Genomic DNA, 14,876 nt, shown 5'->3' with positions numbered 1-14,876 from the left:
CACATTTCAAACTAGAATGGCGACCGCTGTCTGCGGTCTTCAGCCCACCGGCAGTAACAGTAAACCAGTGAAAACACACCGAGAACACCGGAGGAAAGCGAAGGACTCTAAAAGGAGGCAAGCGGCGTTGTTGTTCCTCAACAATATCTCACTCGACGGACGACCCCGGTGTCAATTTATCGATGGAAACGCGAGCCAAAAAGCCGCCGCGGAGCAGCGAGTCACGGACAGAGAAGGCGGCGCCACGGTCGTGCCCCTGCCGGCGGATAGCCAAGAGCCGCTCGCCGAGGTGACAGAACCCGCCGCTGCCGGCAGTGGCTCGACCACCAGTTTCCCAGAAGTACTCAGTCCTACCCGACCTTCTTTGGTAATGTCCCCGGGACCTGCCGGGGCAACCGCCGTGGGGGCCAACGAGGTGTTTTTGGAGGGTTGCAGTGTGGCCGAGACGCTAACCCCGGACACCCCAATGTCGCCCGTGCCCACCGGACACCAGCCCTGCGCGCGAGCCAGGTCAACGCCGGCTGCTCTGAGCCCCGTACCGACCGGCAATTCTCTGGATTCACGGCAGAGGTGAGCATAGTAGTGGTCGGTGTCTAGACATGGGCCTTTAACAAGCCTACTCACTTCCGCATAAAATGAAACCGGCAGGTATAATGAGAGGAAGTCACGTCCTTTCTAATGTGACGGTATGTTCTGCTTTAACCTCTATATGATGTGTGATATTTAAAGAATACATACTATTGGACATATAAATGAGGTTTAAAATAGTGTTCAACACTGTTGAGCATTGTTGTGTGGATATAAATCACAGTCACATACCTGCTATAAAATAAGACAACTCTTGTGTCAGGGTTATGATTTATGATTTATGGCTTTACCACCAAAACTGTGATGTTAAAGTGATTTACAACACACATTGCGGATTGAGCCATATAATGTGAAGGGATGTTTTGTGTGCATGATGCTATAATGAAATGTTTCTTCCCAATCTCAAACGTTACTCAGGTTGAGGAATGTCTCTGGTTCTCCTGGACCCAAGTTGCCAAAGAAAGTCCACTTCATCAAGAGTATGAGGCAGTACGATACCAGGGGATGTAGGTGAGTCTTCCATGTATATAAACAAATCCATATACATACTATATATATATATATAATAGAGGAAGCAGAGGAATGCTGCTACATTAGCTTTCCCTGTCAGAATGACAAAGGCTGCTTTATTTTGGACTCTGAAATATGTATGCAATGTTAAACTCCTCCTGCTAGTATTGTAATAAGCTGCTTAACTCAAAGAGACTTAGTTTGGCCGTCAGATGAATAACAGCAGTGCAGCTGCTACGGGACCGCTACAGTACATTTAATCGCCCATTGGAAGCTTTGCCAAAACCAAAAGAGGTGCTGTGTTGAAATGCAACACTATGATGTTGCAGCCACAGTAAGTTGAGCGTGAATGGACTGAAATATCACACTGTCGTTAAGCTGGTTGACCCCAGTTGGAAAAACATTTTGTGTGGATTTATTTTCTGGAATATTTTCCTGTTCTGTCTTTGGGGCACCGGAAAGGTCATAGTTTCGTTTTTTTTCCCACTTGTGTTTTCATTTTCTACATCACTCCTCCACTTTACCAACACGTCATACCCACATACATGAATGTGTCATGTGTTTTCTGCTGGTGTGTGCAAAACAATGTGGAAGCAATCCTCAGAAAGGCCCACTGGTCTGGCTTTTTATTTGTGGCAGTGCATGTTACTTGTCGGGCTGAAGCATCTAGGTTGCATAACTAAGCTAAGTAACACAAGTAGATTTTCTGTGTTACTATAGTCCCCTATAAGAGATTTGAAATCGCTCTCTGAGACCTAGAGTTCGCTGTCTGTTTGCTAGCTCATGGTGTTTGTGCAATGTTTTTAAGTTGCCAAAAGCACAGTTGTGTTCAGTGGTTGTAAGTAGACCGTGGTTGTGTTTGTTCCACACATTTTTGTCAGAACAGTAGAGTCTGAGTGAATGTGTACAGTGTTTGTAGTTGTTAGCCAGCCCAGCTTGTTGGTGTGCCGCTCATGTATTAACTTTATCTTTGAGTCACAGATGTAAGCGTCAGATGTTAATCAAAATAAACAACCCGCAAATTAAAAATACAGATTCATGCATAGTTTTTTTACCTGTATTTTACAAAAATAGCAAAAAAAATAATGCCATAATCCTTCTATCTTGATGAAGAGATACAGATGCAATTTGAGAAATATATATTTTTTGTGTAGCAGTAAATACATGCAAAGAAAAAAAAACACCACTTTAAAAAACGACAACTAATTGATTATTAAAATGGCTTTACATATCTGTGTGACTCAGATTGAATGGTAATGCATGACCCGGGTCTGGTCCAGCAACCCCTTCCTCCTGCGTTGAGCTTCAGATACGCGTTGAAATCCATTTAGTTTGGCAGCATATAAGTGGTTCTGTGACTGATATCCCCGTCGCAGCAGCTCCGTGGATGATGAATGTTGTTAGTACAGTAGCTGTTGAGTGGCAGTGGCTGTCGCTGTTGCTTGTAGACTGACACACCATCTGTTTTGTCTGCCTGTACTTGCTGTGTCCTGCAGGATCGTGCTGATTTGTGCCAAGCGGTCGCTATATGCTGCTTTCTCAGTGCTGCCCTATGGAGAGAGTGCTCACCTCAGGTACAAAGAAAGCACCACCTCAAGCAGAAAGCACTCACTCATCGCTTTTATGTTTTCATCATCGTCTTGTGTGATTTATCATCATCATCATTGTCAGGAAAGGGCAGGGTGAGCTTATTGTGTGGCGAGAATGACACTAATATGACTTTTTCTGAACAGTGATCCAAAGCTGGAGGGTACGAGACAAAGGCTGTCTTCTGTGGTGATGTGTGACCTGCTTCCTTCCCTGGAAGGTGTGGATCTTGGAGACTATGGCAAGGTAAATACTATCTGATATATGATACCATGATGGGGAACAGAAATACGCCCATTATTCAGGTAAATGTGCTTGATTTGAAGGTGGCTGACGGTCTCATTTTCCCCCCTCAGACGGTGTCATATGCTCAGTTCCTTTACCCGACCAATGCCCTGGTGAGACAGAAGAGCAGCGGTGCACCAGAGAACTGCACTACTCAGACCCCCCAGTCCCGTTTCCGTGGCAACGGGCAGAGGAACTTCACCCCGGCTCGTCCAAATAACAGCGTGCCACAAGACCCAAGTATGTCTCCAATTTAGACCAATAGGCATTCATCTGCTTCTTCATTGTTTTACAGACCGTCGGATGTTATTGCACACTCCCTTTTTGTGTTTTTCAGGCGTAGAGGAGGTGGTAGAGTACGATCCTAACCTGCTCAGTGACCCTCAGTGGCCCTGTGGGAGACACAAGAGGGTTCTGATATTTGCATCATACGTGGTGAGTTTTGCATTTTATTAATAATTTGACCCAACTGGTTTTCCATCATATTATCAGTAAGACCATGAATCAAGTATTGAATTGCGTTCTATGTGGAGCGCTTTAGAAAGTCGTAATACCTCCAGAAGTTTGGGGTTTCCATGACTGAACATTCAACTAAAATTAAATTCAAGGATATATTATCTGCTCTGTCTGTCAAATCGCTGCTTGGACACTCAAGAAACAGAAGGAAGTCGGTATGGATGCAGCAGCTTTTGTTGCTCCAACAGTTAAAACAAAAAGGTGCACTAAAAATAGAATGCAGATCCCTGCCAACGTGTCTGAAGTAGATCATATCACAAGATATGTATCAAGACTGTAACCTCTAGCACGTGTGTGAAATCGTCTTTACATACGGAAACAAAAAGAAAAACGAAGTGTTTATTGCAGCTGTAATTTATGCTGACATTTCTGTACTGACATGCTGGTGTGTTTTTTTTTGTATCTCTACAGACGACTATTGTTGAGTATGTGAAACCATCTGACCTGAAGAAGGACATGAACGAGACGTTCAGGGAGAAGTTTCCTCACATCAAGCTGACTCTGAGCAAGATAAGAAGGTACAGGTTGCTCATGGAGTTTCTCTGGAGGCTTTCGGACCTCCTCGTGGCTGTCCCTCCTACACTTCCCTTGTAATCCGAACACATTGCTCTCTTTCTTAGAAATTTGATCAGTATCTTTTCCCCTGCTTTCAACTAGCCTGAAGAGGGAGATGCGGGCCATGACCGAGGACTGTGGTCTACAGCCCGTCACCATAGCGATGGCTTTTGTTTACTTTGAAAAGTTGGTGCTGGAGGGCCGCCTCAACAAGCAGAACAGGAAGTTGGTGGCGGCCGCATGCGTGCTGCTGGCTGCAAAGATCAGCAGCGATCTGCGGAAACCAGAAGTCAAACAGCTCATTGATGTGAGTAATGTTTCTATAGAAACGGATATCAGTGTAGGAATGCGAAATGTTGAGAAAAGTCATACTATAGTATGTCAAAAAACGTCATATTATAGAAATGCTTAGGGATCACCTGCGTCTTTTCATATCTTTTAGAGTCTCATCACATCATAACATGCATTCCTTTGAACTGTTCCTCTGCTTCTCCCGTTGTGTACAAGCAGAAGCTGGAGGAGCGTTTCCGTATCAACAGACGGGAGTTGATTCCTTTAGAGTTCCCAGTGCTGGTTGCCTTGGAGATGGGACTTTACCTACCTGAGAGTAAAGTCATGCCGCACTACCGCAGGCTGGTGCAGCAAGGTTAGACTGGAACAATCCGCTGGTATCATTTATACTGTGGTATCAGCAAGCGTGTGTGTGTGTGTGTGTGTGTGGTGGATTGACCAGTTGATAAGCTGTAGTGTTTAAAAAAAAATCACATTCTAATCATATTTATTTTCTGTCGGTCGTGTCTTACGCCGCTCACCGTTGATGAAAGATAACTAGTTTACACTCGTGTATTTTTTTTAGATTTGATGGCATGCGTCTCCGTGAATGTCTTTTTTGTAAGTGCGACATTGCTGATGCCGTCATGAACTCTATGTTAGAGGTGGTCAACGAGCACGTTAATTGTGCTTTTATGTTGGTTTTTGTGACCTATTTCTTTTGGAACGTCCGAGTATTCTTAAACTATTTAAATTAATCATATGCTGTGATGTTGGTACAAGACTCTTCTCCTGCACCTTTCTCATGACTATACACGGTCTGTATAGTATTTTATTATGAATTACAAAGAACCATTCTCCTAATTTTGTAAATGACTTTGAACCCACTGTGACATTGAAGTGTTTTGAGCCATTAGACTGAAACACGATACTGTAGATTGCTGGCAGTAGCCTTCAATTCATTTAGTACTTGTATGTCCAACAATAATCCAGCCACATTCATATATTTATCTTGTGAAGAGAAAGAAATTAGTTCAGACTCTTGTGACAGCTGTGTCCAGAATGTTCTGATATAGAGTATCAGCACTGCTCTACTGTAAGGAAACAGGATGTGGAGACAGTAAATGTGTTTTGTTTTCAATTGTTCCTGCCGTTAACCAGGGATATGTTTTTATATATTAAAAAAATACACACACACTGTATTGGAATTTTTTTCCTCACTAATTGAGGAATAGCTAGTTGACATTTTTCAGTTCTCAGGAATTTTACTTTGTCAAATCTTTGAATGGCTCATAAAGTCTTAACCCAAAGAGGCATTTAAATGTTATTACAGTTGCTGATATCAGTGAAATCACCTGTGCTCCTATAATAAGTCAATGGAAGGTAACTGTTTGTAGTGCTGTGACAGATAAACTACAAGTACCACATAGTATCAACCTATTGTGTATTTCTTAAGTTTTCAGATGTGCACGTATGGAGAAAAAAAGTGCCTGAAACTACAGTGGCAGTAAAATTGTTAACCATCTTACCATAAGTGACATTTAATGTTGACATTTGAGTATTGCTGCTGTGGAGCTATTTAAATGTTGTGGTTGTTCTTGTCTGGGAAAGATAATCACAAATGTTTTATTGTGGTGAAAAATAGAATTGTGCAACTACAGAAAATGTTGTAATTGTATCGTTGGTGTCAAATGTGTATTTATTCATTGTTTTCATACTGTAAAATTAATGTTTTCCAAATATATTTTCAGACACTGAAAAGTCATGAGTTGAATTTTTTTTGAGTCAATGAGCAATCATACTGTATGAAGCTCATTTCATCTCCTCAAGGCAAAAGGAATATGAAACAAAGCAAGTAAAGTGATCGTTCACAATACAGTCAAGTGTGTTTCTCAATGGTTTACTGTTCCCTTGTGAAAGGACAGTTCAGACTAGTAGCGGACATGCAGGTGGGTTAAATCAGTTTTATTAATTCAACAGAAGATAAACACGGCAATCAGCCGGGGAACAGAGTCTGAGCTACAGTTTCTACTATTTTAACCATAATCTTTATCCTTAATGTTTAATAGTTACAAAACAGCTTAAGTAGCTAAATAAATACCTTAAATAATAAACATTTAAGAGGTCTTAGTCCAGACTCATGTCTTCATCATCGTCTTTCTTGTCTTTGGAGTCTCCCTCCTGGTCCGACTTTGTCTCAGTTTCCATGGCTTTGGCAAAAGCCTCGACATCTACAGCAATAGAAATGTCCAGAAATTAGTGCTGCAAATAATGATTGTTTTCATTGTGATTTATTTTGATTTTTTTCTAAACATATCGGTCCAAGAGAGTGAGGTATCATGACATTTAACATATTTTCTTGTATAGTATTTCGGAATTCATATTATAGGATGTTGAAAAATGTCGGATAAAAAAATCATAGTATAGAATGTTGAAAAAAGTCAGAAAAAAAAGTCATACTAAAGTGTCAAAAAAAATCATAATATAGAATGTCGAAAAAAGTCAGAAAAAAAAGTCATAGAGAATGTCGAAAAAAGTCATACTAACGTGTAAAAAAAAAAATAGTATAGAATGTCGAAAAAAGTCAGAAAAAAAAGTCATACTAAAGTGTAAAAAAATGGTATAGAATGTCGAAAAAAGTCAGAAAAAAAGTCATACTAACGTGTAACAAAATCATAGTATAGAATGTCAAAAAAAGTCAGAAAAAAAAGTCATACTAAAGTGTCAAAAAAAAATCATAGTATAGACTGTCGAAAAAAGTCAGAAAAAAATCATAGTAGAGAATGTAAAAAAAAATCAGAAAAAAAGTCATACTAAAGTGTCAAAAAAAATCATAGTATAGAATGTTGAAAAAAGTCCGAAAAAAAATTCATACTAACGTGTAACAAAATCATAGTATAGAATGTCGAGAAAAGTCAGAAAAAAAAGTAATACAAACGTGTAACAAAATCATAGTATAGAATGTCGAAAAAAGTCATACTAAAGTGTCAAAAAAAATCATAGTATAGACTGTCGAAAAAAGTCCGAAAAAAAGTCATACTAAAGTGTCAAAAAAAAAAATCATAGTATAGAATGTCGAAAAAAGTCATACTAACGTGTAAAAAAAAAAATAGTATAGAATGTCGAAAAAAGTCAGAAAAAAAAGTCATACTAAAGTGTAAAAAAATGGTATAGAATGTCGAAAAAAGTCAGAAAAAAAGTCATACTAACGTGTAACAAAAAAGTAGTATAGAATGTCGAAAAAATTCTGAAAAAAAGTCATACTAACGTGTAAAAAAAAAATCATAGTATAGAATGTCGAAAAAAGTCAGAAAAAAAAGTCATACTAAAGTGTAAAAAAATGGTATAGAATGTCGAAAAAAGTCAGAAAAAAAATCATACTAACGTGTAACAAAAAAGTAGTATAGAATGTCGAAAAAAGTCAGAAAAAAAGTCATACTAAAGTGTCAAAAAAAAAATCATAGTATAGAATGTCGAAAAAAGTCATACTAACGTGTAAAAAAAAAAATAGTATAGAATGTCGAAAAAAGTCAGAAAAAAAAGTCATACTAAAGTGTAAAAAAATGGTATAGAATGTCGAAAAAAGTCAGAAAAAAAGTCATACTAAAGTGTCAAAAAAAAAATCATAGTATAGAATGTCGGAAAAAGTCAGAAAAAAAGTCATACTAACGTGTAAAAAAAAAATAGTATAGAATGTCGAAAAAAGTCAGAAAAAAAAGTCATACTAAAGTGTCAAAAAAAATCATAGTATAGAATGTCGAAAAAAGTCAGAAAAAAAGTCATACTAACGTGTAACAAAAAAGTAGTATAGAATGTCGAAAAAAGTCAGAAAAAAAGTCATACTAAAGTGTCAAAAAAAAAATCATAGTATAGAATATCGAAAAAAGTCATACTAACGTGTAAAAAAAAAAATAGTATAGAATGTCGAAAAAAGTCAGAAAAAAAGTCATACTAAAGTGTAAAAAAATGGTATAGAATGTCGAAAAAAGTCAGAAAAAAAGTCATACTAAAGTGTCAAAAAAAATCATAGTATAGACTGTCGAAAAAAGTCCGAAAAAAAGTCATACTAAAGTGTCAAAAAAAAAAATCATAGTATAGAATGTCGAAAAAAGTCATACTAACGTGTAAAAAAAAAAATAGTATAGAATGTCGAAAAAAGTCAGAAAAAAAAGTCATACTAAAGTGTAAAAAAATGGTATAGAATGTCGAAAAAAGTCAGAAAAAAAGTCATACTAACGTGTAACAAAAAAGTAGTATAGAATGTCGAAAAAATTCTGAAAAAAAGTCATACTAACGTGTAAAAAAAAAAATCATAGTATAGAATGTCGAAAAAAGTCAGAAAAAAAAGTCATACTAAAGTGTAAAAAAATGGTATAGAATGTCGAAAAAAGTCAGAAAAAAAATCATACTAACGTGTAACAAAAAAGTAGTATAGAATGTCGAAAAAAGTCAGAAAAAAAGTCATACTAAAGTGTCAAAAAAAAAATCATAGTATAGAATGTCGAAAAAAGTCATACTAACGTGTAAAAAAAAAAATAGTATAGAATGTCGAAAAAAGTCAGAAAAAAAAGTCATACTAAAGTGTAAAAAAATGGTATAGAATGTCGAAAAAAGTCAGAAAAAAAGTCATACTAAAGTGTCAAAAAAAAAATCATAGTATAGAATGTCGGAAAAAGTCAGAAAAAAAGTCATACTAACGTGTAAAAAAAAAATAGTATAGAATGTCGAAAAAAGTCAGAAAAAAAAGTCATACTAAAGTGTCAAAAAAAATCATAGTATAGAATGTCGAAAAAAGTCAGAAAAAAAGTCATACTAACGTGTAACAAAAAAGTAGTATAGAATGTCGAAAAAAGTCAGAAAAAAAGTCATACTAAAGTGTCAAAAAAAAAATCATAGTATAGAATATCGAAAAAAGTCATACTAACGTGTAAAAAAAAAAATAGTATAGAATGTCGAAAAAAGTCAGAAAAAAAGTCATACTAAAGTGTAAAAAAATGGTATAGAATGTCGAAAAAAGTCAGAAAAAAAGTCATACTAAAGTGTCAAAAAAAATCATAGTATAGAATGTCGAAAAAAGTCAGAAAAAAAAGTAATACTAACGTGTAACAAAATCATAGTATAGAATGTCGAAAAAAGTCAGAAAAAAAAGTCATACTAAAGTGTAAAAAAAAATCATAGTATAGACTGTCGAAAAAAGTCAGAAAAAAAGTCATACTAAAGTATAAAAAAAATCATAGTATAGACTGTCGAAAAGTCAGAAAAAAAGTCATATTAAAGTATAAAAAAAAATCATAGAGAATGTCGAAAAAAGTCAGAAAAAAAGTCATACTAAAGTGTCAAAAAAAAAATCATAGTATAGAATGTCGGAAAAAGTCAGAAAAAAAGTCATACTAACGTGTAAAAAAAAAATAGTATAGAATGTCGAAAAAAGTCAGAAAAAAAAGTCATACTAAAGTGTCAAAAAAAATCATAGTATAGAATGTCGAAAAAAGTCAGAAAAAAAAGTCATACTAAAGTGTCAAAAAAAATCATAGTATAGACTGTCGAAAAAAGTCAGAAAAAAAAGTCATACTAAAGTATAAAAAAAAATCATAGTAGAGAATGTCGAAAAAAGTCAGAAAAAAAGTCATACTAACGTGTAAAAAAAAATCATAGTATAGAATGTCGAAAAAAGTCATACTAAAGTGTCAAAAAAGTTCATAGTATGTCAAAAAGTCGTAGTTTAATCTGTTGAAAAAGTCATACTAAAGTGTCAAAAAAAGTTTGTAGTATAGAATGTTGAAAAAAGAAAAAGTCATAGATTAGTAAATTGTTATGGATGTCAAGTAATTATAATAAAAGTTTGTTATAAATGTGTTAAAAATAAAGTGATAATATAGTGTTTCATGAAAGTATCCTAAAATATGATATGAATATTATAGCATGCAAGACCTCGCAGACACCCTGTTAAAGTATCACAAGTGAACTGAAGCAGAAAAAGGCCCTGCCAGAACTAAATCCTATTAAAGCAATAATTATTACAAATGCATTTGCATGAAAGCATTTTAATGCTGTGGCAGAGTCGAGGAAAAGCTCATTTTATTCATTTACAGTTTAATCTCTAGTTGTGCATCAGATTTTATGAGGTCATGTTTTGTATGCTAACTTTTAATGTTCAAAGTAACTCTAGCTGTCACATAAATAGTGGACTAAGAAGTATAGTATTTGATCTTTTTGGTAGAATTGATTATGGATTGCAACTACACACATTCATTCTGTCATAGGCATCAAATTGTCTGCAGAATGAGAACTTTTACTTTTGATAATACTTACATACTTTTACTTCATTGAGGTTTAGAACACAGGACTAGTGGAGTATTTTCACAGTGTGGTAATAGTACTTTTACTTAAGTAAAGGATCTGAATACTTCTTCCACCACGGGGAATGCTCAAATAATTAAATGTACTTGGTGAAATTCCACCACTGATAAAAAAAAAAAAAAAGAGATTAAAATGTTGTTAACAGTAAATTAGATTCAATCTCCTGGGTAAACATGAAAATAAGTCTCCGGGCAGCGAAACAGTTACAGCGTTCTCTGCTTGATGTGGGCGAAACACTGACCTCCTTTGTTAGCTGCGTCCACAGCCTCTGTCGGCAAACCAAACTGGTTCATCAGAGGCCCTAACTGCCCGGACGCCAAAGCGCTACTGAACATGCTCATAGCCTGCAGAGACAATAAATGCCAAGAATAAGGATAAATATCACGGCAAGATGCTTAAAAAAAACACAAGAGGGCCTCAGAACATACCATCTTATCTCACTTCACAAGCTATTTCTGCACCCATGGAGGGAAATATGTTGAAATGTCAATTTCAAGATGCAAATAAGAGCCAAGAGTGTATTTATCAGATACACAGGCAACAAATAGATTACATATGTCTATTTACGGTTCACATATGTCTATATCTCAAGTTACACCGAGTTACAAACTGATTATAAGCCACAGAGGGCGTCCAGCAGTGAACACTTTACCTGCTGAAACTGAGGCGAGCTGAGCGTGTTGTGGAGCTCCTCGGTGCTCTGAGGCAGGGACTCGCCGGAGGGCAAATAAGGCATCAACCTCTGCTGCACCTCAGGGTTGACAAGGATGGGAGCCATGATCTCGGGTGTCAGGACGCTGGCGAGGTCCACTGCGGGTCGCAAACATCACCAGTGACTGGTTAGTCGAAAAATATCCAGGTTTTCTTACCTACAAATCACTACTTTTCAGTATTAGAAAGGTATGTATGTGGTCCTATAAGAGATAATCTCATCCAACGTGATCCATCTCGTAAGGATCATACACTTCAGATGAGGAGAAGGAGTTTGAATATTGACCTTTCTGAGCCACAGGTGTGTTCGACTGCGGTAGGAGGTCCTGGCTCTCAAGGCATGGAGCTTTAATGAACTAACATGGATTCGGGAATTCACAAAAATATAAAGTGGTGGAAGAAATACTAAGATATAGACCACAGCAACAGCAGCAGCACCACACTGATAATACTCCAGTAAAAGTCCTGCATTCAAAACACTCGAGTTCGAGCAAGGACGCCAGAAGAGGGGAAAGGATCTTTTTATTCTTCTCTCTAGTTTTAAATGTGAATCTGGAGGCGAGGTTGAAACATGAAACTGGATAGTCGTGCCTCACATAGTACAGCACAGTCAAATTAAATCAAAACAGCGTTAGATTGCAGTTTTCCTGCAAATTAAATGCATCGTGTTAAGATTGCAGAGACTGTTCTGTTCAGAATGCTTATTTGCTGCATAATTACTTGTGAAATTACACTAATTGGGTCTAATTATGGCCTCTGGTGCTTATTTAAGCCTTTGGATAATCCCAGTTCTCATGAGCCGGTTGCTCACCTCCCTGTCCGCTGGCAGGCACGTTCATGGTGGCCAGGATGCTCTGCAGGTCTCTCAGCTGGATGGGCTGTGTGGGGTTGGCCGCCCCCGCCGCTGCCACAGAGGAAACAGCAGGGGTGGAGGGGGTGGTGGCTGTGGGGGAGGCCGCCGAGGTGGCGGAGGGGGTGATGGGGGTGGTGGGCACCTGGGTGGAGCCGAGCCGACTGGTGGCAGAGGTGGAGGTGGGGGTGACGGCTGTGGACGGGCTGAGGGAAGAGAGAAAAAGATCACACATTAACCTCATATTTGATGTTATTTTCTCATGTTTTCCTCTAGTTGCACCCGTTTCCCTTCCTCATCTACATATAAATTAAATATATACTTCTTCCAATAAGTGGATGTCCTGCAAAGGGTTATTTAAGCCATTTCCAAAGTCAATAATGAACCTTCGAGGTCCAGATCTTTGCAAATGTATTTGTTGAACGTAAAGTGGACACAGTGCTAAAAAAAAAAGGTAGATATTTCTTGGATATTTAACAGTAATAAGACACCTTGTGGAGGAGTTACTGGCTGCAGGAACACTACTGCTGCTGCCGCCGCTGCTGCCCAGCAGGTTGGCCAATCCTGGACCAGCCAGAGCTCCGAGACCACCTGGTGTTCAGAGAGAAACAACCACATTATTTCTCCTGAGAGCATGAAGCTGCATTTACCACCATATTCTCCTCTTTTGTCTTATTAGCACGTATGTACGTACCGATCCCGCCCAGTCCGGTTGGTCCAATGAGCTGCATGAGCTGGTTGTGACTCATGTTACCCAGAAGGCTCTGCAGACCGCCCTCCCCTTTACCACGAGAAAAATAACAGGTGACTTCCAGCATCAGAACTAGATTCAGTTTCAATATTTCACTTCTTGCATGTTACCATAACAACAATGAACGTCCGTTACCTCCTAGAGCAGACAGATCGTGTCCTCCGCTGCCGCCACTCCCGAGAGCACCGGGCATGGGAGGGTTGTTGAGGTACTCGTTCACTTTGCGGCAGTGCTCCTCGTCCTTGTCAGTCTTTGGCTCCTGAGATCAGGAGAACAAAACCGTTCATGGTTACCAACTCACTGGTGATGAGGTTCTATTTTTTCATTCAATAGTTCTACCATTTTGTTTCAGTTATATAAGGATGCAATGTAAAAAACCAAAGCTTCATGAAAACAGATGTGTGTCACATGCTCTCCCGCTGCATACCTGCATCCAGAAGAAGAGTCTTTTGGAGCCGGCTTTGAACTTCAGCACAAAGACCCGTCCGGTGGTGCACTGGCTCACCCGTTTGAACTCACAGTCGTCAGGGAAGATGATCAGGTCCTAAATCAGACCATGAAGAGCGGTTAATATTACAAGGTCAAACATTAATTACACACAGAGGGCAGCGTCACCTACATCGTCCACGTTCCCGGTAGTCCGATCCTTCCAGCAGAAGTGAATGAGGGAGTCGTCCGTCTGCTGGATGTAGACCTGACCTTTGCGCTTGTCGGGGGTCACCGTACTGCCCTTCATGGTCATCTTGCCGGCCCGAAACTCCACCAGGTACTTGCTGGAGGAGCCACGGGACCCAGACACCATGCTGGGGAACAAAGCTCCGGATGCCATGATGGAGAGGAGAAACTGCTGCAGGGAAGACAGGCAGACAGACAGGAGGAAGTCATCAGACCGCTGCACACAGACACTTATGGACCCATAATCGGGATCACACACTTTCACATACAAGGAATTTGCCTTCGTATTTTGGTGCAAAAGATAATAAAAATGTAACATAAAACATAAAGAATAAAAACATTTAGATACGAAAAAAAAAAAAAAATCACAGTGAACAAATAATGAAAGATGTATAAGTCAATATTAAAACCAAAGAGCTGTGTGGTCCCAGATACAAACCGCAGGATACTTAGTATTTTTCTGCAGTCACTCCACCCTGCTAATGAGCTGTTTATCCTGCGGATTAATTGAGTATATTTTAATTGGTAGTTCTTGCCTGCATTCATTCTGTGCATGTTTCTCGCCTGTTTAGCGTAAAGCTAATATTTAGGTGTTTTTTCTCTCCTTTCGGCTCTTCTACACCGACACGAAAATAACGATATCAACCAGAGGATATAAAAGGGAGCAAAAATTTAAGAAGGGGTTCACGGGATCGAAACAAAGCTCATCCCAGTGGTCGCATATCAACCCAGCAACCTGAGTAGCCACAGATGACTCTGCATCCTGTAGCTAGCCGCCTGTTTTCGGCTCGGTGAGGTCACCGCTGAGACGACATTTTACGTTTCACAGACGTGGACTTAACACGTACATGGTGTCTATGTTATAACTTAAAAATATACACGAGAAAACGCGATGTTTTTACTTACATGTACTCACGTAAATGTCGTTCAGCCGGAGAACGGGCAAACACGCTGAAGATGAGCGCTATTGGCTGGCTGCCGCCTGTGCTTCACTGTGATTGGCCGAACCGTGTGTCAAATAAGGAGGGCTTTAAATCTCCATGAACATGTTCGGTAGAGATGACACAACACAGAGTACTGGACCGTTTAATCGACAGGGATAAGATACACAAAATAAAGCCTTTGTTAAGTATTTATAAATTGTAACTAATGGCTTCATTAATGGTTAATAAATACAATATATTAATGTATTATTATTATTATTAACAGTGGAACTAT

General features: G+C 38.5%; 2 protein-coding genes across 3 annotated transcripts; one reads left to right on the top strand and one right to left on the bottom strand.

Moving 5' to 3' along the window:
- Window positions 1–5,936, top strand: cables2a (Cdk5 and Abl enzyme substrate 2a). The gene is made up of 9 exons (XM_084014997.1): window positions 1–570; window positions 1,006–1,098; window positions 2,595–2,672; window positions 2,832–2,931; window positions 3,042–3,210; window positions 3,308–3,405; window positions 3,898–4,004; window positions 4,144–4,348; window positions 4,552–5,936. Exons 1-9 carry the CDS (start codon window positions 17–19, stop codon window positions 4,690–4,692), a joined length of 1,545 nt encoding a protein of 514 aa, XP_083871123.1. The 5' UTR covers window positions 1–16; the 3' UTR covers window positions 4,693–5,936.
- Window positions 5,937–6,297: 361 nt separating this feature from the next.
- LOC311016956 (proteasomal ubiquitin receptor ADRM1-like) lies at window positions 6,298–14,636 on the bottom strand. Of its 2 annotated transcripts, none has more exons than XM_084015006.1 (10): window positions 14,565–14,636; window positions 13,603–13,830; window positions 13,411–13,527; window positions 13,119–13,242; window positions 12,927–13,013; window positions 12,724–12,823; window positions 12,194–12,438; window positions 11,324–11,481; window positions 10,913–11,015; window positions 6,298–6,542 (listed from the first exon to the last, which is right to left on the bottom strand). In XM_084015006.1, the coding sequence occupies exons 2-10, from the start codon at window positions 13,810–13,812 to the stop codon at window positions 6,439–6,441; spliced, it is 1,248 nt and encodes a 415-aa protein (XP_083871132.1). In that variant the 5' UTR covers window positions 13,813–13,830; window positions 14,565–14,636; the 3' UTR covers window positions 6,298–6,438. The 2 variants fall into 2 exon arrangements, with proteins under 2 accessions (XP_083871132.1, XP_083871133.1); XM_084015007.1 differs by having other exon boundaries at window positions 14,575–14,608.
- Between the last annotated feature and the right edge of the window lie 240 nt (window positions 14,637–14,876).

The sequence above is a fragment of the Eutrigla gurnardus genome (genome assembly GCF_963514095.1).
Source record: "Eutrigla gurnardus genome assembly, chromosome: 8".
Classification (NCBI taxonomy): domain Eukaryota; kingdom Metazoa; phylum Chordata; class Actinopteri; order Perciformes; family Triglidae; genus Eutrigla; species Eutrigla gurnardus.
This window is presented reverse-complemented; position numbering and strand designations above follow the sequence as displayed.

Bases quoted from the DNA above. Each gene is read 5' to 3' on its own strand.
- LOC311016956 (XM_084015006.1), bottom strand. From the start codon at position 13,812: ATGGCATCCGGAGCTTTGTTCCCCAGCATGGTGTCTGGGTCCCGTGGC. The intron at 13,243-13,410 runs GTATGCAGCGGG...TCCTGATCTCAG, and splicing joins GACTCTTCTTCTGGATGCAG to GAGCCAAAGACTGACAAGGA. The intron at 6,543-10,912 runs GTCAGTGTTTCG...CTATTGCTGTAG, and splicing joins GGACGCAGCTAACAAAGGAG to ATGTCGAGGCTTTTGCCAAA.
- cables2a (XM_084014997.1), top strand. From the start codon at position 17: ATGGCGACCGCTGTCTGCGGTCTTCAGCCCACCGGCAGTAACAGTAAA. The intron at 2,673-2,831 runs GTACAAAGAAAG...TTTTCTGAACAG, and splicing joins GGAGAGAGTGCTCACCTCAG to TGATCCAAAGCTGGAGGGTA. The intron at 2,932-3,041 runs GTAAATACTATC...TTCCCCCCTCAG, and splicing joins ATCTTGGAGACTATGGCAAG to ACGGTGTCATATGCTCAGTT.